This window comes from Hemicordylus capensis, chromosome 1 (genome assembly GCF_027244095.1).
Source record: "Hemicordylus capensis ecotype Gifberg chromosome 1, rHemCap1.1.pri, whole genome shotgun sequence".
NCBI lineage: Eukaryota > Metazoa > Chordata > Lepidosauria > Squamata > Cordylidae > Hemicordylus > Hemicordylus capensis.
Genome location: NC_069657.1, coordinates 338,594,186 through 338,617,033, shown reverse-complemented (window position 1 = coordinate 338,617,033; position 22,848 = coordinate 338,594,186). Strand labels below are relative to the sequence as shown.

Here is a 22,848-nt window from a genome sequence, read left to right as displayed (position 1 = left end):
TGAGAGCCAAAGCACATATCACACATAGTTCTATGTAACATTAGCCTGATGGCTGCTGTTTCGGGGAAAATTTGCAGTGGAGAAGTTGGGGATGAGTGCTTTGCTCATCCCTGTCCACCATTTTTCTGATACCCCCCACCACCACATAGTGTCTTTCCCCCTCATGGGATTCAAGGAGCATGCTGGCAAGGCAAAGAAGGGCCTGGAAGCTTCTGATGATGCTCTGCAGCACAGAAGCTACCAACAAACTCCCCGCTGCATACAGCTGTGTTGTAATGTGTAGACTGGATCCCGAGTGGAACAGGCTTAGGCTCTACTCTGGAGTTATGTGGTAGCTGGGGGAGCAAAAGACATACATTCAATCTAATTAAAGACATATTGCCAGTCTCCTCCTAATGCATTATATTAAGAAGCAGATCCTAACATCTGCTAACTTGGCAAAGAGGCACCTTTTAACGTGGCGATTCTCTTTATTTAGCAGGGGTGGCCCTATCCACTGCCAGCACAGTACCTCCAGTGACTGTTGCTGATATATATCTTATGTTTATTTTTAGATTGTGAGCCCTTTGGGGACAGGGTTGATCTTATTTGTTTATTTGTCTGTGTAAACCACTCTGAGCCATTTTTGGAAGGGCGGTATAGAAATTGAATAAATAATAAATAATCTCCTTGATATCCCCCAATGGGGCAGTGTGCAACACGTTAATATTTATGGAACACAGCATTTCTATATATAATTCTTCTAAAAGTGCCCGTCGCTAATCCTATGTGTGGCAGCTCTCGTGAGAGTTCACAAGCAGCTGCCCGGATAGTGACGGGGAATGAAACAGCAATGGCCGCCAAGCGGGTGGCCGCAGAGCTGGCCACTGGGAGAAAGTGCGGCGGCGGGCCAGAGGAAGCGGCAGGCTGGCTGGCCGCCAGGAGGAACTGTAGCGGTGGGCCAGAGGAAGCAGCAGGCCAGCGAGTGTGAAAAGGCAGCCACTGGTGGGAGGTGCTGGGCTGGACAGCGGGCAGGAGGAGGTGGCCGGTGGGAGGGCAGGTGGCAGGCTGGACAGCCAAAAATAAGCGCTGGTGGCAGGTGGGAGAGAAAACAGCTGAGGCAAACTAGAGGTGCAGATGCGCTCTGTCTGTCTGTCTGTCTGTCTGTCTCTCTCTCTCTCTTTGTATCTTCTAAGCTTGGCAAGAGGAGAGAATCCTACCTAATTGGCAACCTGATTCTGGGTCACTGCTGAACCTAAATTGAAAAAAAAACCACCTTTCCCAGATAGGGCCACAAACAGGGCAATTGGTTAGACGCTTTGCATGAAGCATAGCCCAAGGAGATATCTGAACATCTACTCCACACAACATCGTGTCTCTAGTTGAGTCCCTTTAACACCAATAATCTATGCAAGAGTGATTTATACAAACCAGCCTAGAACATTAAGCTGGGAGTTAAAATGTGTCTACACACTTCAAGTATTTTAAACTACTTGTAACAGAAAACTAATTTCAAACTTGTAACAGTTTAAAATTACGAATGACATGCAGCCATGTATATCTTTAAAAATAAAATAAAATCCCAAAGTAGCCAGATGAATTCAAAGCAAAGAATTAAGAGAAAAAGAAGCCTGAGAAAAAGGAGATCCACAACCATTCCCTGCACTGTTCTGTTGCAATTACACAAGTTACTTCTGATTTTTAAAACATTGGGGAAGCAAGTGATTGTATGCCGCAGGCAGCTTCATCCTCAGAAAGCTGCAGAAAAAGTAAGAGAGTCCTATGGCACTTTAAATACTAAATTATATTGTTGCATGCATGCATGCAGGCAAGATTCTCCTTCATCAAATGATGTTTTAATTCTGAACCAAGGCACGATAGGTCCTGCAGTTCTATGGCTGCTCCTGATTCCCAACATTTGGGATTTTGGGTTTGCTGAGGTTTTCATCTCAAGAATTTCATCCAAAATGAGGAGTATGGTGAAAAGAAAGCTGAGGGGGGAAATCAGGAGAGTCACTTCACTCCGGAGTGCATGGAGTTTACTCAAAACCACAATCCTAGAAGCCCAGTTAGACTGTATACCCAAAAGGAGGAAAGGTACCACTAAGTCCAGGAGGATGCCAGCATGGCTAACAGGTACCGTCAAGGAAACCATAAAAGGGAAGAAGACTTCCTTCTGAAATTGGAAGGCCTGTCCAAATGAAGAGAACAGAAAGGAACACAAAATCTGGCAAAAGAAATGCAAGGTGACAATAAGGGAGGCAAAAAGAGAGTTTGAGGAACATTTAGCCAAAAGTATCAAGGGGAATAACAAAAACTTCTTTAAGTACATCAGAAGTAGGAAACCTGCCAGGGAGGCAGTTGGACCATTAGACAATGAGGGAGTGAAAGGGATTATTAAGGAGGATATGGAGGTTGCAGAGAAGCTGAATGAGTTCTTTGCATCTGTCTTCATGGCAGAGGATACTGAACATATACCTGCTCCTGAACCAGGCTCTTTAGGGATGGAGGCTAGAGAGCAGAGTCAGATAGAAGTGACAAGGGATGATGTTCTAAACTGTCTGGGAAAACTGAAACCTAACAAATCACCAGGGCCGGATGGCATCCATCCAAGAGTCCTCAAAGAACTCAAATGTGAAATTGCCGACCTCCTTGCCAAAATATTTAACTTATCCCTGAAATCGGGCTCTGTACCAGAGGACTGGAGAGTAGCAAATGTAACACCGATTTTCAAAAAGGGATCCAGGGGCGATCCGGGAAATTACAGGCCAGTTAGCCTAACGTCCGTTCCAGGCAAACTGATGGAAAGCATCCTCAAGGATAAAATTGTAAAGCACCTAGAAGAACAGGCCCTGCTGGGAGTGAGCCAGCATGGCTTCCGCAAAGGTAAATCTTGCCTCACCTACCTTTTGGACTTCTTTGAGAGTGTCAACAAGTGTGTGGATCAAGGTGATCCAGCTGACATAGTCTACCTGGACTTCCAAAAAGCTTTTGACAAAGTTCCTCATCAAAGACTCCTGAGGAATCATAGCTGTCATGGGATAAAGGGACAAGTACATGTGTGGATTGCTAACTAGTTGAAAGACAGGAAACAGAGGGTAGGTATAAATGGAGAGTTTTCGCAATGGAGGGAAGTAAGAAGTGGGGGCCCCCAGGGATCTGTACTGGGGCCGGTGCTTTTTAATTTATTCATAAATGATCTAGAAGCAGGGGTAAGCAGCGATGTGGCCAAATTTGCAGATGATACCAAACTCTTCCGGGTAGTGAAATCCCAAACGGATTGTGAGAAGCTCCAAAAGGATCTCTCCAAACTGGGGGAGTGGGCAACAAAATGGCAAATGCGGTTCAATGTTGGCAAGTGTAAAGTGATGCACATTGGGACGAAGAACCCCAACTTCAAGTATATGCTGATGGGATCTGAGCTGTTGGTGACGGACCAGGAGAGGGATCTTGGGGTTGTGGTGGATAGGTCATTGAAAGTGTCGACTCAATGTGCGGCAGCTGTGAAAATGGTAAATTCCATGCTAGGGATCATTAGAAAGGGGATTGAAAATAAAACGGCTAACATTATAATGCCCTTATACAAAACTATGGTGCGACCACACTTGGAGTACTGTGTACAATTCTGGTCACCGCATCTTAAAAAGGACATTGTTGAACTGGAGAAGGTACAGAAGAGGACAACCAAGATGATCAGGGGCCTAGAGCACCTTTCTTCTGAGACAAGACTACAACACCTGGGGCTTTTTAGCTTAGAAAAAAGACGACTGCGGGGAGACATGATAGAAGTCTATAAAATCATGCATGGTGTGGAGAAAGTGGAGAGAGAGGTATTCTTTTCCCTCTCACACAACACTAGAACCAGGGGTCACTCCATGAAATTGATTGCCAGGAGGTCTAGGACCAACAAATGGAAGTACTTTTTCACACAACGTGTGATCCACTTGTGGAACTCTCTGCCACAGGACGTGGTGACAGCCAACAACCTGGATGGCTTTAAGAGGGGTTTGGATGACTTCATGGAGGAGAGGTAAGGCCTCCCTTACTGCCCAAACTGTCCTGTTCGGCTCGCTCTTTGGCCCTTCCCCCTCCGTCATGGTGGCCATTTTTGGAAGCCCCCTGCTCCTGCACAATGGCCCTCAGCGTGGCCTGGAATGAATGAAAATTGCAGACACCCCCCCCCCAAATGGCTGTGGAGGGGGTTCGGTCCGGGGTCAGATTGAACAGGGGGTGGTTTGGTTTGACCCCGAAAAGTCGAACAGAACTGGTTCAATGTCGAACATGTTTGACGTCAAACCTGTTTGCACATCCATACTGTCTCTTCCTCATCCCACAAATACTGCATGTTTCTCTGCCCCTTTCCATTGGACTAGCTGCCAGCTATGAAGGAGGGAAAACACACAATGTGATGGAATCAAAACATGTATTCCATATTGCTATAAATTATGGAAAGGGGGATGAGACAAAGGGCTGCCATTTTTGTCAGTAGTACTTTGTACTTTGTAACATCTCATTTTCCCACTGAGAAGCATCCAAAACATTTACAGTGTTATAATACATTGAAAAGTATATATTTCATCTCCTTGTGCATTTCTCTTGTAATAATTTCTCTCTTTGCTTCAACCTATAAATTGTAGCCTGCCCCCGCTCTTCAAATTATTAAAATGCTGTATCCAAAATAACTGATTTTCACTGCTAAATCCAAGAATAAACAGAATGAGTGATCTTGCCAGCACAGAATATAATTTTTTGTAGTTGGCTTGCTGGCTAATGATATAATACAGTGTGACTGAACCTGCTGGTGCAGAACACACTCAGTATGCATGGCTTTACTAGTGGAGAATGAGAGATAAACTACTTATATAACCTAGTGGGAATGTAATTTTCTTAAAATAACTAAAATTCAGCATATGGCTTGCAAATGAAAAGCATAAGAACCTAATAAGCCTAAAATAACAGTAACGCTGAGAAAAGTGGCTCCTAAAATCTGTCTGATGAAAACTGTACATTAACTTGCTAGCATGAAAGAAAACTAGAAGTGTACTGGAGAAGCTAAAAGTTAAAATATACTGCAATAGAAGGAATAGAACTTCCTGAGTTCAGTGAGGAATGGTGGCATGTAGGTCCTTAACTCATGCCAATGTTGTGTTAAGATACTCTTGCCTGTTTATATGTTAGTCGTTCCTCACCCTCAGCTCTCTTCTTGCTCCCTCCCCTACTTCCACAATAATTTTTCTTGTTCTGCAATAGAAGGAATGGAACTTCCTGAGTTCAGTGAGGAATGGTGGCATGTAGGTCCTTAACTCATGCCAATGTTGTGTTAAGATACTCTTGCCTGTTTATATGTTAGTCGCTCCTCACCCTCAGCTCTCTTCTTGCTCCCTCCCCTACTTCCACAATAATTTTTCTTGTTCTCGTTGCTACCAATGAGAGATGAACACCCAGACTGAGACACCTCATAGTTTGAATGCAGGATCCTGCCTGAACTGAAGAATCCCATTCATTACTATAACGAGACATAAGAGCTTTAGGAAGAATGAAAATAGCCTTAGATCCATAAAACAAGATGTGACAGTATTTAGTCTGCTAGGAATAATGAGTTGGTTAAAGGCTAAAATGTGAAAGGGCATGTGATAGAATGGAAACCAATATACCCACAGTGAACTTTTCAGTCATCCATGGTCTAATGTCAGCAACAAATCTGTCACTTCTGTACATACTGTTACTTAGATGGGAATCAAACTGTGCCAGATACCTATGCTTTGCCCCACATGCCATGAAAAATACTCCCTTTCCTTGAGGAAGGGAAAATGAAGGCTTCTGACTTTGAAAGGGGTATTCTATCCCCTCCAAGAGTGTAGAACCCTAGCTCTCTTCAAGATTTCTGTAAGAGATGCTAAGTATTACTCCTAGATTTTATGTAGGTAATTTAAGGCCTGAGTACAGCTGATGAAGTCTGAACTCCTCAGTGGAGGGGGCCTTTTCTTTGTAATTCTAGCAGAAAACCAGCAGTAAACTGCTACAGCAAAAGCATGGCTTTCTGCTGTGCTTTTGATGTGGCAGAGAAGATTGATAACAGGCTTTCTTTGCTCATTATAACTGTGCTTTCAGGATCAATTATTATTGATTAAAAATTCAGCTACACATAGTTTTGTGCCCAATCAATTCTGTGCATTTTGTAAAACAGAAAATGGCAGTTTTCATGTTCATTCCAAGTCTGTTTCAAAGTGCAAGCCACCACACAATTATATTTTAATAAAATATGAAATTAACTTCCCACATTATAAATAGTCCATTAGAGAGGCCTGCAAGTCATAATGCCATATTTCTGATTTACTGAAGCCCATCACTTTTGAGTTGATATAGCCTAGGGCACTGACATGCACAGGGATGCCATACATACTGATAGAAGCACAGTTTATAAAACGTTCATCAAGATGATGTACCTCCCTGATATAAAAAAAAGTCAGCTCCCAACAAAACACTTCAAATGTATTTTTCTTTCTCTATTTAATTTTCAAGGCACTAAAGCCCAGAAAAGCTGGCTTCCTGCATTTCCTTTGATTTCCATAAATTTACTGCTGTAGGTGCAATAAAGCTGTCAGGTGATAAAAGTAGCAGCAGGGTATGGGTGGGCAGGGAAAAATCAAAACAGTTACTTGAAAGCCTCATAAAAATTATATTCTAAAATGCTTAGAGGATTTCGATTTTGTATAAAGTCGTTTGCTTTCCACTGAAGAGATGCTTTTGATCAATCTGCTATAAAATAGTCCTGGTAAGAACTAATCTGCCTACTTTCCATTCACTATTGCTACATCTGGACTAAATTTGGTCCAGATTGGTTATGCAGTTCACAAATTAGCCACTTGCACCAAATGTTCATGCATCCACCATCTTGAATTGGGGTTGATGATATCATAAACTATACCTTTGAGGTGTCCCTACAATTATATCAAATTTGGTCCAAAGCTGTTCCCACTTGCACATCAAATGTTCATGTATTCACCAACTTGAACTGGGGTGGATGACATCATCACAACATACACCATTAGAGTGTCCCCACGTGTCCCTACAGCTGTAGCAAATTTAGTTCAAATTGGTTAGGCAGTTCATAAGTTAGCCCAGTTATGCCTCAAATGTTCATGTGTCCGCTATAATGGGGTGGATGACATCATCACAACCTATGCCATTGAGGTGTCCCTATGTGTCCCTACAATTGTACCCAATTTCATCCATTTTGGTCCAGGCATTGTGAAGTTGATGGGGAGGGGGAGGGCTGTGGAGACTGGCTAGTACACACTGTTAATCAAAAGGAATTTTAACTTAGGAACCTCCTCTGGAGAGAATTCCTAAGGAAGGGGCTCTGGAATGGAGTGAACAGGTGGCTATAACATTCGATTGGAGTTATCTGACAAATTCAGATAGGGCTGGAAGGAGCCAGAGTTGACAGGGCTTGGATGAGAAAGTGATAGGGGCAGTTAGCACTAGAGAGATGATATCTGGTTAGGGTCACTAGAGCAGGACTGAGGGTGGGATTGGGAAATTGGAAGGTAGGTTGTACATACCTGGGAAAACCTCTGCAAATCACTTCGTGAATTTCTGGGAGTGAATGCTTTAGTACACGGGTTAAACAGCCAGGGAGGTTGTGTCCCAGGGAAAGGTGTTGAAAGTCTAAAGAAGCTTGTTTTACCTTAATAGACACCTCAGTATCTTTACGGTAAAGCCTTTGTTGACACACTGACACAATATTATATAAGTACCAGGGCTTTGAATAAGAGATTGAAATACAGGAGAACCTCGATATTTGCGGGGGTTCTGTTCTGGACTGCAGCTGCGGGTATGGAATCTGCAAAGATCGAGTAATTGAATCCTATGGGTTTGCGGGGCTTAGGTTTCCAGTCGGCTGAAAATCAGCCGAATTTTGTGGGAGGAAGCTTCTTACCATGCTCTGCTGCTCCCCGAGTCATGCTGTGCCCCCAAATTGACTGAAAATTGGCATTCCCTGTTTTTGTTGTTCTTGTTTTACAAGGATGGGAGCTATTTTGTGGCTCCGTCAAAGAAAATGATGCCTGGAAATGACTTGTGAATATGCAAGGTCAGCATGTCCCACCCCACCCCCCACCTTTTGCATATGCAGAGGTTGGCTGTCTTTTCCTTGACTGTGGATACACAAATCTGCAGATGTGGAATCGAATCCATGGATAATGAGGTCCACTTGTGTAAGAAGTGGTGTACCAACTAGCTAATAAATACCAATACCAACCAATCAAATTGGTTGATCAAATACTATGAGCTTGATTCTACATTGTAGTGAATAAGAAACCACTAAAGCTATTGTACAAGAATAAAGTTGGTTGTCCATGGTATCCTCAAAAGTCTTCTCCAACACCAAAGTTCAAAAGCATCAATGCTTCTTCAAAGTCCAGCTTTCACATCCATAGAGATTTATGGGAAAAACCACTGTCCAAACAATTCTAATCTTTGTAGGTATAGATGAGTCACGGCATCTAAATATCCTTTTCAAGGCCTTCGTGGCAACCCTGCCATAGCCTTCTCCCATGTAGCATGAAGTGATGCCTTTGTTATTGTCACTGAAGTGATCATCCGCCTCCAGCACCTTCCTATATCGCTGCTGCCCAATATAGGTGCCTGCTTGCTTTACTTGGGCAACTGGAGATGACCTTTGTGCTTTCGGTGACCCTTATAGGAGTACACCTCTCAGCGTACTTCATTCATCCCTCCCAGGAACACCCCCACCCGCTGCGACGATAAGGCAGCATAGCAGGACTTGGGGGGGATCTTATCAGATGAGTTGGATAAACCGCTTGACATCAAAGGGATAATTTAACAACGGAACATAGGGTTGCGATTAAACAGTTAAGGGTTATGCAGAATGAGGGATTAGTGAGGATATTCATGAAAATGGGGGAGGCTTTGTTATTATGAAGCAGCAACTGGATAAATAAATTGCCTTGCTGCATTTATCTGATAGGATAACATATGTGGAAGCTAAGAAGTCTGAATCTATCTTCAGTTTTATGAATTGTAAGGTTGTATGGCACAGCATCCATAAAAAGCATAAGATTATTAGGAGAGTTCAAGAGTTGTTGGATAATAATCAGCTACTATGTCCTGTGATGTGTTAATTGGTTCAAATGCATAAAACTGAGAGTAAGAGGTTGTTGGATATTCAAGCTGAAGAGGTAAAGGTGAGACCAATAACCTCTGGATATGATGGACAGGGCTGATTGGATAAGCTGGCTGATTGCAACAATACTGTCAACATTATTAGATGCTATTCCAGAACATCTTAAGAATACAAAGCAATTATTGGATGAGTTGGAAGGGAGCTTGAAAAGGGGGAAGGAGGTACATATGGGAAGTTTTGATGTAGAAGCATTGTATATGAATGTGGTTAATGATAAGGCTAGAGAGTGTTTAGTGCAATTAGCAAGAGAAAATGTTCATTCTATTAATACCATTCATTCTATTAATCCTTATGGATTCACAATTAAGAATTAATAATGGTTTTTCTTCAATGTAATATTTTTAAATTTGATGGAAAGTATTTTATGCAGAAGTATGGTTTAGCACAACTGTTGGCTATAGCTGACAAATTTTATTGAGAAGAACAGTCTGGATATTAATGTAATATTATATAAGAAATCTTATATAAGAGATGTGTTAATTATTACACATTCTGAGAAAAAGGCTGATAAGAAATTTGAAAATAATCAACAATAGGGGAAATAGAAGATTAACCAGAAAAAAGCCTAATGAGGAGGATTGGCTACTATTTTGGGGTGCTGAAATAAGGGTGAAGGGGGGTCAATTAGAAACAAGATAGTATATAAAAGCAACCCCAAAGGATATTTTATTAAAGAGTAATTCGGCTCATCCAGAAATAATTAAGGAATATAATACAGAAGGCAGTGGTGGTTTCTACAGTAAGATATAGACAAGTATCTCTTGGTGAGCTTGCTCCTAAGTGGCCTCTTAGGGCTTGTGGATCTCGACTTCCTTGGTTCTCTGAGGAACTTCGAGAGATGAAGTGAGCCAAAATATGTCTAGAGCACCACTGGAGGAATACTAAGTCAGAAGCTGACTGAGCACGGTTGCTTGCCCATGTTCGGGAGTATACAGTGGTGATAAAGGCAGCAAAATCTGCTAATTTCTCTGCGCTTATTGGAGGAAGGGGTATACAAGAATTTGTTAATAAATAAAATAAATAGAAAGGGATCAAAAAGAGAGAGGAAAGATTGATAAGGGCTAATGGATATACACTCTTATCAAAGACTAAAGTAAAGTGTATAGTATAGTAAAGTATAGTACCAACGGGGATTCAAACCAGCAACCTTCTGCTTGTTAGTCAAGCATTTGCCCGCTGTGCCACTTAAGGTGACCTATCAAAGACTAGGAAGGTGAAATTCACAAAAGGATTGCCAGTGTTGAAAATTTCACTTGTTACTAACAGATTTATCTGTCAGACTCAGAAGCTTCTGGAGAGACATGGAGTTAAAGCTAAGGTAGTGTATAGTGTACCAATAACACAACCATTGATTAACTCTTGATTATATGATAAGAAGTGTGAGCTTAACGATTGTGCTATTTGTGAAAGGAGAGAGGGTTGGTGAAGTATAAAGGGGGTGGTGAATAAGATAGAGAGGGTTAGCGGGGAGGAAGCCCTAAAGGGTTTACCTCCCCGCAGACGATCAAGCGTGTCTTTTTCGGTGGGTGGATCACCCACCCAGACAACTCCCGGCTTCTGCCGGTAGTTCGGAGGGCCATGCTCGGTGGGCCATGGTGTCAGGACCTGTTGCCCTGCCCCCTGGAGCTCCAAGTGAGTGCACGGTGCATTAAGGGGATCCCCCTTCCCCTCCCTGAAGCTGCCCAGGATCTCCTCAGTCTGCCAGCTGTGACTGCAAGCTGGTTGTCTGCGGCTGGCAGACAATAACAGAAATGGGGTTGGGAGAGAGCTCGTTCTCCTAACCTTGTTTTGTAGGGTGGCTGCCTAGGTGGGTTTGCCCCTGAAGTGCTGGTACACACACACCAAATACTGGGCTGGGCTGCCTTCACCCGGTTTTCAGTGTGCATGTGAATAGCTTCAGTGTGTTTGGGAATGCTCCTCTTTCTACACTGGTGAAATGGAGAGAAGGTTAAGAATCAGATATAGAGTGCATTTGTCAGATATGTGATATAATGGGAGCCATACTAAGCTGTGGTCTATACATATGAAGGATGGGTATGCTGGATGAGTGGTGGGAAATAAGGTAACTGTATTGGTGGTGGAAAGAAATGTGCAGAAGCTTAAAATCGAGGCAATGTATATAGAGAAATTAAAACGAGATAGTAACAGGGGTGTATCTAGGGTGGGGCAGGCAGGGCACGTGCCCCGGGCACCACTTGCAGGGGCGCGCCATTTTGTAAAATTAAAAAATTAAAAAAAAATTGGCTCCCAAAAACAAAATGGCCACAGTGCATACTCAAATGGCCTCTGTGAGGCCCTAGGTCATGCCAGGCCTTGCAGAAGCCATTTTAGCATGTGCTAAGGCCATTTTGTTTTCAGTGGGCTTTTTTTTTTTTTTAAGATTGTTTTTAAAAATGGCCACTGCATATGCTCAAATGGTCCCTGCGAGGCCCTAGAGGCCAGCGGGGGGGGAGGGGAACCTTTGCAGACACCCCCCCCAGCCTTTAGGAAGCCCCCCAAAGGAGCTACAGGTAAAAAAAATTAAAAAATTAATATAATATAAGACACTGTACACATATTCAGATTGGCACTATGTACAGAGAACCAGGACTTGTGAATAATGAGCTGAAGCTTATGAGCTAGATTGTATTCATTTGCTCTTACTTTGCTTCCTGTGATAAGTGAGTTAAATGTGATGTCTTAATAATATGGCTGTTAATGGTGAGTTTGTCTTTGAATCAGTGTGAAATCCTTAGTATTAAGGCCCACTGGGAGTTTCTTGCTCTCTTTCTCTCATTTTAACTGTCTTTCTGAAATACTAGAATATATTCCAAGCAGTGACATAGTTTACTCTGCATATCCTTTAATTATTTTCAGAGTATCTGGGAAAAGTCAAATTCTCCATTTATTTTTAAAACTTATGTAATGGTGACGCTAGAATGCATAGTAGAGAATTAGACAGGCGCTTCTGTTTAGTTTTCCAAGTACACCTCTACATAGTATTTGGGTATTTCATGAGCCCCATCATACTGAAATTTATAGTTTTCCAGCATTTTTTGGTCTGGCTACGTCCACTGCTAAATAGTTTTTGAAATATTAAAAGATTAACGAGCCTGACTTGTATTTTTGAGCTGATATGGTAAACTCATCTGAAAGATGGGTGTCAGATGCTTGGACAGGGGGTGCAATTTCAGTGTTTGCCCTAGGCGCTATTTTCCCTAGGTACGCCTCTGGATAGTAATGTTAAGGAGGAGATAGTTTTGGCTATGAAATTCATTAGTCTCTGAATGATAAAAGCTGAGTTAATTGTGCCACGTTGCAGCTGTTATGTTGTTCTCCCTTTTACATAAGAACAGCCCTGCTGGAGCAGGCCGAAGGCCTATCTAGTCCAGCATCCTGTTTCACACAGTGGCCCACCAGATGCCTCTGCGGAACCCACAGGCAAGAGGTGAGGGCATGCCCTCTCTTCTGCTGTTGCTCCCCTGCAGCTGGTATTGAGAGACATCATGCCTCTGAGACTGGAGGTGGTCTACAGCCACCAGACTAGTAGCCGTTGATAGACCTGTCCTCCATGAATTTGTCTAAGACTCTCTTCCTGGGTTAATTGTTCCTTGTTGTAACTGTTATTTTGTCCTCCCCCTTTTCTCTTCCACCTACTGCTTACCTCGTGAGAAAGGAATTTAAGAACTGCTGAGACATTTGGTTTATGCAAACAACTGAGGATGATGTATTGACATTGAAACCAGTTTTGTTTAACCTGTAACATCTAGTGGATGGTATTTTATCTTTGCGTAATAAAGAGGTTTTGGTGGAAGAAGGGTTTAGAGTTAATATGCATATAGCATCACCAACTTGTATTATATTATATTGTATTGTATTGTGTTGTATACAGAGTTCATTAGAATCAATACCAAATGTGACATTGGGGAGGGTACTGGAGTGCCAACACTATAATGATAAATGTCCTTTTCACAAACCACAGAAATTAGAGAATTAAAAAAAACTGTTGGTTTAAGACCAGACTTAAAGCTATCTCATTTTGGCTCAAGCTTCACAAAGCCAGGAAATTAGAACCTAAGGCTTATGCATTAGCAGACGTGCCATGTGATCAGTTGTGCTTTGTCACAAACTGTGCTTGCTTACGACTTGCATTTGATGCACTCACATGGACTCTGTGGGACATCTTTGCTGGTGCCAGGCACACCATCCTCCCCATTTTCTGTTGGGCCTCAAAGACTCTGATGGGACGTAAATAGGAGCTGGTGAGTGGGTGTGTGAGTAGGTGTGGGTTACCTTAGTAACCAGGCATGGAAGGTTCAGAGGGGGAGGGATTTAGAATAAAGGCAGTTGAGATAGAGAGAAGGGGGAGCGTTGGAGTTAGTTGCGTGGGAACAGGAGGTGAGGGTTGAAAGATTGCTTGTTGTGTTCTGAACAGGAAAGTTTGTTCAGGGGGTGGGGGTTGTGTGGACCTTGAAGAGTTAATGTGTGGAGCCTGGAGAACCAGCAGTGTACTGGGCAGCTCCAAGTAACAGACAAGAAGGTCTGGAAGAATTCAGACCTTCTTTACAAACCCATTTTTAATTACCTCTGTTCCAGTTATCTCACCCCTCGCCCTAAATGTTACATTACATATGTTACATCCAGATGAAAAGCAACACTCAGAAAATTGAACAGTGGATGTCCCTAGTAACTTGGTAGAGAAATTTGTGTGCCCTGCTTTGCAGAGACCTTTATTTTAATCAGTAAATAATAAACTTATTTTTGTTTTAATTTTATACCTCAAGGTTTGTTTCATTTATATCCTGCACATACGCCTATCCTGCGCTCGCAAGGTTCCGTAGCCAAAAGTGTTAAGAACCGAGAGCAGGGTAACAAGAATTTATATGGTGGGCAAGTTTCTTTCATCCCAGAAAGTAACCTTTGTTTTAAATAAATACAATATTGTTTAGTTTACAATTTCTGTGAAGCTTCATTCCTGCACCTAGGCTTTTTACCACAAGAGGCAGTATGGTGTAGTGGTTACATGGTTGGACTAGGACCAGGGAGACCCGAGTTCAGATATCCATTCAGCTATGAAACTCACTGGGTGACTCTGGGAGTCTGGGCCAGTCACTTATCTGGGCCAGTCACTTATCTCTCAGCCTAACAAATCTCATGGGGTTGTTGTAAGGATAAACATAAACATAACCATTTACACTTCCTCCCCGCGGAACCCCAGTAATGCACTGCATGAGTGTGTGGTGGGTTGGGAGTCCCCCTCCCCCCTGAGTGTGTCCGCCATGGCTGCAAGCAGCCACGGCAGCCACACGATCGCAAATGCACATGATCACAAAGCCACGGCAGACACACGATTCACTCATGCCCAAAACCTTGGTTAAGCAGCAGGCTACTTAAGAGGGTTAAGTAGGGAGTAAAGTAGTTAAGTAGTAGTTAAGTAGTTAACTGGCTCTCGGCAGTTCTCACATGCAGCAGAAACTGGGCTCGGCTCCCTTAGCCCAGGCTCTGCTGTGCATGTGAATAGCCTCACAATCTGTTATTCCCTATGGAAACAAAAAAATATTGATTCCAGAATGCTAGATTAGTGATCTCTAACACAAATTCACACATGTCCAACAAAGTCTTGAAAAACATCTTGAAAACAAGAGACAATGAGTGAATAATTCAGGATGTTACTACATCTGATGTTGAGAAGAACCTTAACTAGGGTGCCAGATAATCACCATAAAAGAACACACACACCCCAAAAGGAATATGATGAAATAACCAGTTTATTGGGAAAGACTGGGACAAGTCCTGCCCACATCCAGTTAGGGAAATTAATACTCATGACCTACTCCCCCTCCTTTATTGCAGTTTGAATTATTATAGTCACTTGGAAGGTTGGTTTGGAACCATTTCCCCCATTTATGAAAATTATAATTATAAAAGTAGGAAAGACACACTGGGAGGAGCAGTAGGATATGTGTGTTCATATTCCTATTTGTATATGAGTGGGACCAGTCCATTTTTAATAATACATTCAAGGAAAGTCCCTACCCAGACAGGTCCTTTAATTCTTGTAACACAGGCATTTGTAGACAAATAAAAACTGTCATATTCTGCCAATACCTAAGGCATATAGTGAGTATACAGTGCTGACGTAAGACATTTTGAAATGTGTTTCCTCTCTTCACGGGAACTTATGTAAAAATTTTACTGATATAGCTGCAATTTTCTAAATGGAAACTGGGGTATTAAGGTTTAAAATAAAATAAGCAAAAATCACACTCATTTGAATACAGAGATGGATACACCTATAATGTCTATTTTATTATTTGTATTAGTGCTAAGTCAAACTACTCACTGTTGTGTGTGTGTGTGTGTGTGTGTGTGTGTGTGTGTGTGTGTGTGAACAGTTCAATGTTATTGGAAAAAGAGGGTCCAAGAAGCTGTATAATTTTTCTAGTGATTTTTGCCACTCCTTGAGAAAATGTTGCCTCTTAACATTGACCTCTCTTGCTCTCACTCTCAGTTGACTTCACTTCTCAGTGACACATCATGTAGTTATATCTGATGGCTATGTAGTATTGTGACATTTGGGTGTGATCTCTAATTGGTACATATCAACCATGTGACCAATCCAGGAAGGGAGAAAGAAGCTACTGCTGGGGGGCGGGGCGGGATATGACACTCAAGCAGCATCAACCAGGAGAAACGACAGCACTGAACAGGATTTTTAAAAGTGTGCACATTCACACAGTGTATTTTGGCAAAATATTTCCAATCACACCAATCCACTTTTGTCCTGGAAACTGGAGACTATTCAGTGTAGCCTTAGTTTTTATTCTGGTTCCTTGTTTGTGGCTACCTGGATGAGCAAGGATTCTCCCCCGGCACTAGTAAGTGCATAGATGTTCCCTCATTTGTTGGGCACAACACAACAGTGAAAGTCAGGAAGGACAGAATACACCTCTATATGGGACACAATAGTTATAGAATTACTGTTGTGTGTGAGAGACTAGTGCTCTAATACAATGTGAAGTATATAAACACGGTTGTGAAATGAAGTAACTTCTAAGCAATATGGGCATGTTGTCATTGTTTTACCTGTATTGATTTCTCTACATTTAACACTTGGTTGGACAGAGTGTAATCAATTATTGAAATACACCATCTGCTCTATTTACCTTGTAGTCGAAGAGAAACAATCCACAGAAAAGGCTGTACAGATCTGCTGTAAGCAGGGAGAGATTGACTGCTGTAGCACTGGTTTTCTTTATGACCACAGGCATGAAGCTGTAGAGGCCAAACATACAGGCACTAAAGCCAACATACAGCAGCCCTGGGAGAAGAAAGAACCAGAAAAGAATTAAACATCTTCCATTATTCAACCAAAAGGCACATTTCTGCCAAGACAAAAAGGAAGAACCTGAAGTACTCAAAAGAGAATGAAGATTTCTTTGAGATATTTAGCTTCAATGTGGTCTGTGTGGGGCTGCCTTGAAGACTGTTTGGAAGCTTCAGCTGGTTCAGAATGCTGCCGTAAGGATGCTTGTGGGCGTGAGTTGCTTCACAAGCATTACACCCAGCCTCCAGCAGTGTGACTGGTTATCAGCCTGCTTCAGGGCTAGATTCAAAGTGCTGGTCTACTAGGCTTGGGGTGGGGATCTGTTGGATTGCACTAAGCCATATGAATCTGCATTTTGGGCCCTGTTCACAACCCCACCACTGACTGAGATTTGGTTGATGGGGACAAGAGGCAAACCAAAAACTGCATAATTTATACAGGTAACAGAATTAAATTCTTCTTGGTGAAAAACATAACTATCTTGATAAAGAATGTTTTGGGACATGGAAACATTCTCCATATCTCCAATTTAAAAAATTGGAGATTTTAATTGGTGGCATTAAAAAAGAAGTTTATCTTGGTGGCCTTCAGGGTATATCAGTTTCATTTGATTGTTAAGAATGGGGAACTGCATTTCATGAAGTGAAGGAAGCCAGCCGGAAGCAAAAGAGATTGGTATAGGCAAGCTTGGCCTAGTCCATTCTAGCCACTTTGGCAAACAGTATGTGTTTGCTCAGAAGGTGCTTGATGATGAGTGAACCATTTCAGGGGACTGTCCGGAGATGCAGGATTTCTGCCTGAGAAAACTGATGTTGCTGCTGTCAGTTTATCCAGTAAATTTACAATACAAGACATCATGTCTGTCTCTCTCCCCCTAAAAATGAAATGAGTCCCAGAAGGCTCTTAAAGTTCTCAGTTACTTGAAAGAAGAGAGGAACTATGTTTTATACTGATTTGTTGTTTTGTTTGGGAGCCACACTGTAAAACTGCTAGGACTTCTTGTGGCAGAGATACATGACAGTTGTGCTTTGCTCTATTAAGGTTTGGGCATAATTATAGGAAATGATGAGCGAAAACACAAGGGAAGCAACCGTCTTCCATGTAACTTATTATAACTCCACTGCTCAGGGATCCCCTGATTCACTAGTTATCTTGGAGTGGTTTTTAACCTGCTGCTTCTGATGTTCATTCTCAAAGTAGGTTAAAAGGGAGTTGTTGACACATTATGTCACTCCTCATTATAAGAGTCATTTGTACTCAGCTTGCCATTTTACATTATCCAGGATTCATATCTTGTGCTTAGATCAACCTGTCATTACAAATTTCAAGTGCCATCATTAATGCAAACATTGTACCTAAAATGTTGATTCTTATAGAGCAAATTATTTTCTTAGCAGAGTAATGCCTTACTCAAATTGACCAGTTCCTCAATCTGAAAAGAGAACATTCAGTTTCATGTCAAAGTGATACCCAGTAAGCATTTCCTTCTGCATGCTTTCAATTTTGGGGGCGGGGAGGGAGAAAGACAGCGTTATTCACTTACTACCTTGTCTTCTTGGAAGCAATTAGCCATTTATGTGCATACGTTTTCCCCCTCAAGTACACGTTTTGGGGAACTAGGACGTATAAAGTTGATATTATGTTCTTTTCTCTGGCGGTGGCTGCAAAAATCTGACTTCTAATGAAAACTGTTTATTTTTGGAACATTCCACTGGAACCTTAAATTCATTTAGTCTCGCTGGTTGATAGTACTCTACTTCCAATCTGATCACACCATTGTGCTTATTCTATTTCTAAAACTAATAGTGCACCATCAAGAATAGGGAAAGGGAACAGGGGGCCATGGGTTCCTCATCTATTTACCAGCAGAGACCCAGATTCCAAGGACTGCCCTTCAATCCATTATGAAATGCAGCCATTTGTCTCCAAGCAAGCTGAGAGACAGGCCCAAGGGCTCTTTAACCTTTCCCTCCCCAATTTGTATAGCCACAGGTGCTTTGCAAGAACCTTCCTTTTTTATCAGCTTCCCACTTATTCCATCTCAGCTGCTCACCTTCACTGGACTTCCCTACTGGAGTCAGCAGCTGAGGTACCAAAGGAGAGAACTCTGCAAAAGCTTTTGTTGCTGTTCAGCGGCAGTAAGGAAACAATAAAGTGCTTTCTGCCAATTTCACAACTCATCTGGGGAGGCAGTCAGCAGAGCCAATGTCTGTTGGCCCTTCAGCCCTTGGTCAATTCAAAATATGGCCCATGCTAATAACTGACTGGTGGCATAAATGATGGAAACATTATGAGGTACGTTTTTCCAGTTTTGAATAGTACTATGCAAGAAGGCACGAACAGCACCCCATTCAACAATAGCAGCATACATCCCCCCCAATTCATCTTTTGCATCTTTCAAAAGCGACCTTTAATATGCTGAGTTCCATTCTTACCTATTTGCCAATCCCAGGGAACTTTTAACAACTCCTTGTGTTCCATTATGGCACTAGAAGAGAAGTAAAGATAAAGCTTGATGATGGGAGCTCATTTCCACTTTGCTCTCTAAAGTAAAATAAGCAGGCTTGTAACTACAGACTTGGGGAAATGCTTGCACAGTCAGATCTGGTTAATCAATTCTTTCTTTATCTCTATGTCTGAAAGATAATTGGTAGTAAAACTCACTAGCACACAATTTGAACTGATTTAAATGAAAACCAGGCTATCTGCCTGAAACTATGTATCATTCTATATAATATACTGGTACCTATTATTTGTGTTAATATTTCTGAAAGCTCTTTAAATGAAATATTGATGGTGTATTTGTGTGAATTATTTTGTCTTCTAAGCTTCTCTGTAGCAAAGAAATATCCAAATAAATCATAGTTAAGACTCTCATGGAAACAAACTAGGGAAATATACATTAGATATAATGGAAGACACATAAGATTCTGTCAAAATTGAGGTGTCCGGGTCAAGATGTGACTCAATGTGCACCATTCTCGAAGCAGTTCATTAATGCTGATGTGCAATTAATCCTATTATTGGTTTTTCAGCAATGCATCCCATTTGATTTCAAGGATACTGACTTTACCAGTGAACCTGGTGGGAACTGATTTCAGGTTAGCATGAATATGATTGCACTTCCCTTCTGAAATCTTTGACAAGAAAATGTTTGAAACGTCATAGTATTTTAGCTTCTCTTTGTTGCTACTGAATCATTAACCTACAGAAGATATTTTTCTGCAAGGCTGCTAATTTTTGAAACTGAAAGCATCCACAGCCCTGTAGAATTAATGTCACATGGAAGCATAGTAATGTATAAGGTCCTGGGTATGTGGCTGAATCTGTAGTATACACTCAGCATAAATATCAACAGGGTGCTTCCAGATTACACGCAGTTCAGAAGTAAAATGCTTTGGCTTGGCATGATCATTTTGAAAATGTAAATAGCTTGTACAATGTTTGCAAAGCCTCCTACAACGGGAAAATAAAGCTATTTTTTTGTGATGCACATGCAACGTTGTAGGACAAAAGGATAAAATCCAAAAGGAGGCATTGGAAATGTGAATGGCACCTTGCTGATAGCACATGGACTGCGATGTAGAAATGCAGGCAGTGCGGAAGCACACTTAACGAACAGGTAGTGACACTGTTGTAGTGTGTAATCTGGGAAGTGCCCAGGTGATCCATAAGTGAAGTGCTTAAAAATGTGTGTGGATATGTTTTCCTATGTGGTCCTCACATTAAAATGAAAGGTACACAGTTAATAATGCTACACTGGAGCTGGCTTTGAGTGATCTAAAGAATTGGTACCATCATGAAAAAGAAATACGGGCAATGGTGGTCGAAACTAGGAGAGAATCAGCATGCAGAGCGACGAGAAGCCAAACACAATTGAAAAATATTTACATTAGGATAACTAGGTATAAGGATCATTTTAGTTGGCAGCAAATATTAGCAACAAATGGTTTCCTAGTTCATGCCAAGAAGATACCTATTTGGCAGTGGTGGCCCATGAATGCACCTCCGGGGGCGGGCAGCGGCAGGCAGCGGCAGGCAGCTTTAAGAGTAAAGTAATTCGGGACTCATCTCCGCGGCGGCGGCGGCACCTGAACGCTATTTGGAGCAGCAATGTGCCACCCAGCAGCTTCTACGGCAAGGAAGCACCTCTGCCACTCACCTGCCTTCCACAGAGCCGAGCCCCTGCCAGTGGCCAGGTGAGTGGCGGAGGCGCTTCCCTGCCGTAGGGGCTGCTGGGCGGCATGTTGCAGCTCTGATTAACGTTCAGGTGCCGCTGTGGCGGAGGCGAATCCCGAATTACATTACTCTTAAAGCTGCCTCCCGCTGCCTCCCCGGAGGTGTGTTCACGGGCTGCCACTGCTATTTGGAACAAAGATGGCTGCACGGCATTAATTTTTCATTCTCATTGTGCTAACTAGAGTTGAAACCCCAAACATAAACATTGTATATATATTTAAAAATAGGAACCTGAACAAGATGTATGGAATGGCAAGGATATGTTATTGGTTGGCTAGACAATAGAATAAATACGTTAGCAGCAATTTGTAATGGACCAGAAATGAATCTTGGGACTGAGCTAGGGGTCCAGTTTAGAGTAAAGGCTCTACCTTGAGGACTGCCCTACAAATGCAGAAGGTGCTTACAAGAAAGGAAATAATTTTAGTATGGTGAGAGAGGAGAAAAGTATTTGCAAGTCATGAAGCAGAAATGCATTAAGGTTGAAACTAAAGAGGGCTTGTTCTTTTCATTAAATTGTTTAGCTGGGTTGAAAGTGCCCAAGTGTTGAAAAGTTCAGATATTGCTCTGAAAAAGAGGAATAATGTTTGCAATCATTAGTTTGCACTAGGGCCAATCCTTTTTTTTAAAAAAATAACTTTTTATTCAATTTTTCACAACATAAGATATACACACGCACACACAAAAAGAAAAAAGGAGAAAAAGAAAGGAAAAAACCACAAAAAAAGACAAGAGGACTTCCATCTCATCATTAGAACAAGTATCAGTTACAATACCCAAGTCTTGCCTGTAATTTAATCGTTCTCCCTCCGTTAAAGTCAGCTCTAGGGCATTTTAAAAACATTTTTGTTACCACTCAAAAGCCTATTATAAATCCATTTTATAATATGTTTTTAGGTAAATAAGAAGAGGGTCCCACTCCCTTTTAAATGCTTCAGATTTATTTCTTAATAATGCTGTTAGCTTTGCTATATCTGCCAACTCTAACACTTTAAGTATCCAATCCTCTTTACTCGGGCAATGGATGTCTTTCCATTTGTATGCAAATGTCAATCTTGCTGCTGCTGTGAGATACATAAAGAGGATCCAGTATTTCCTAGGCAATGAGCTATTATCAATGCGTAATAGTATTATTTCTGGGCTCTTAGGGAAAGTCATTTTAAACACTTTCTTATGCTTATTGTATATTAAATCCCAATAGCCTTTAGACTTATTACAAGTCCACCATAAATGTATATAGGAACACTCCTCTTTTTTACACTTCCAACATTTGTTTGACATGTTCTTGTACATTAAAGCCAACTTCTTAGGAGTTAGATGCCATCTGTACATCATCTTAAGACTATTTTCCTTTAAATTAGAAGAGGCAGTGTATTTCATGTCTTCTATCCATAGTTTTTCCCATTTCTCCAAGTCTATATTGTAACCAAAATCCTGAGCCCATTTAATCATTGAAGTTTCCACTACTTCCGTTCTTGTATCTTCCAATAATAACAGATCATACAACCTAGAAACTAGTTTGCCTTCCTTGTCACACAACTGTTGTTCAAATTCTGACTTTGATTGATTAAGACCCTTTCTACAATCTTCCTTGAATAAGGTGCTAATCTGGTGAAACTGAAACCAGGAAATATTCCAATCCTGCATAAGATCTAGTTTTTTAAGTTCGTATTTTGCACCTTGGGGAACAAGGAGTTGTCGATACGTAGGCCATGTCTGTTGCACATTTTTCTGTTTTCTAGATATAACTTCCAGTGGAGATACCCAAAGTGGAATTTTTGGTTCTAACACAAGTTTGTTTTTCATCCATACCATATATAAGCTTTTTCTAACTTAGTGATTTAAGAAGTCATTATTTACTTTTACCTTATCATAAAAAAGATATGCATGCCAACCATATCTTATATCAAATCCTTCCAAATCTAACAGTCTTGGATTTTTTTAATGTAATCCATTCCTTCATCCAGTTTAGGCATATTGCTTCAAAATATCACTTAAAATTCGGTAATGCAAACCCTCCTTTCTTCCTGTCGTCCGTTAGGTTTTTAAAATGTATTCTTGGTTTTTTGCCCTGCCAAATAAAGTTCTTTACGTCTTTCTGCCATTGATCAAAAAT

General features: G+C 41.5%; 1 protein-coding gene across 1 annotated transcript in view; it reads right to left on the bottom strand.

Annotated features, from left to right (window-relative positions):
- The window catches only part of SLC35F1 (solute carrier family 35 member F1), a 366,953-nt gene that overhangs the window by 26,718 nt on the left and 317,387 nt on the right, over window positions 1-22,848 (bottom strand). Inside the window, exons 6-7 of the mRNA XM_053280004.1 lie at window positions 18,929-18,981; window positions 16,333-16,487 (exon numbers count right to left, since the gene is read on the bottom strand). Of these exons, the coding sequence (XP_053135979.1) occupies window positions 16,333-16,487; window positions 18,929-18,981 (208 nt within the window). The remainder of the gene's footprint in view (window positions 1-16,332; window positions 16,488-18,928; window positions 18,982-22,848) is intronic.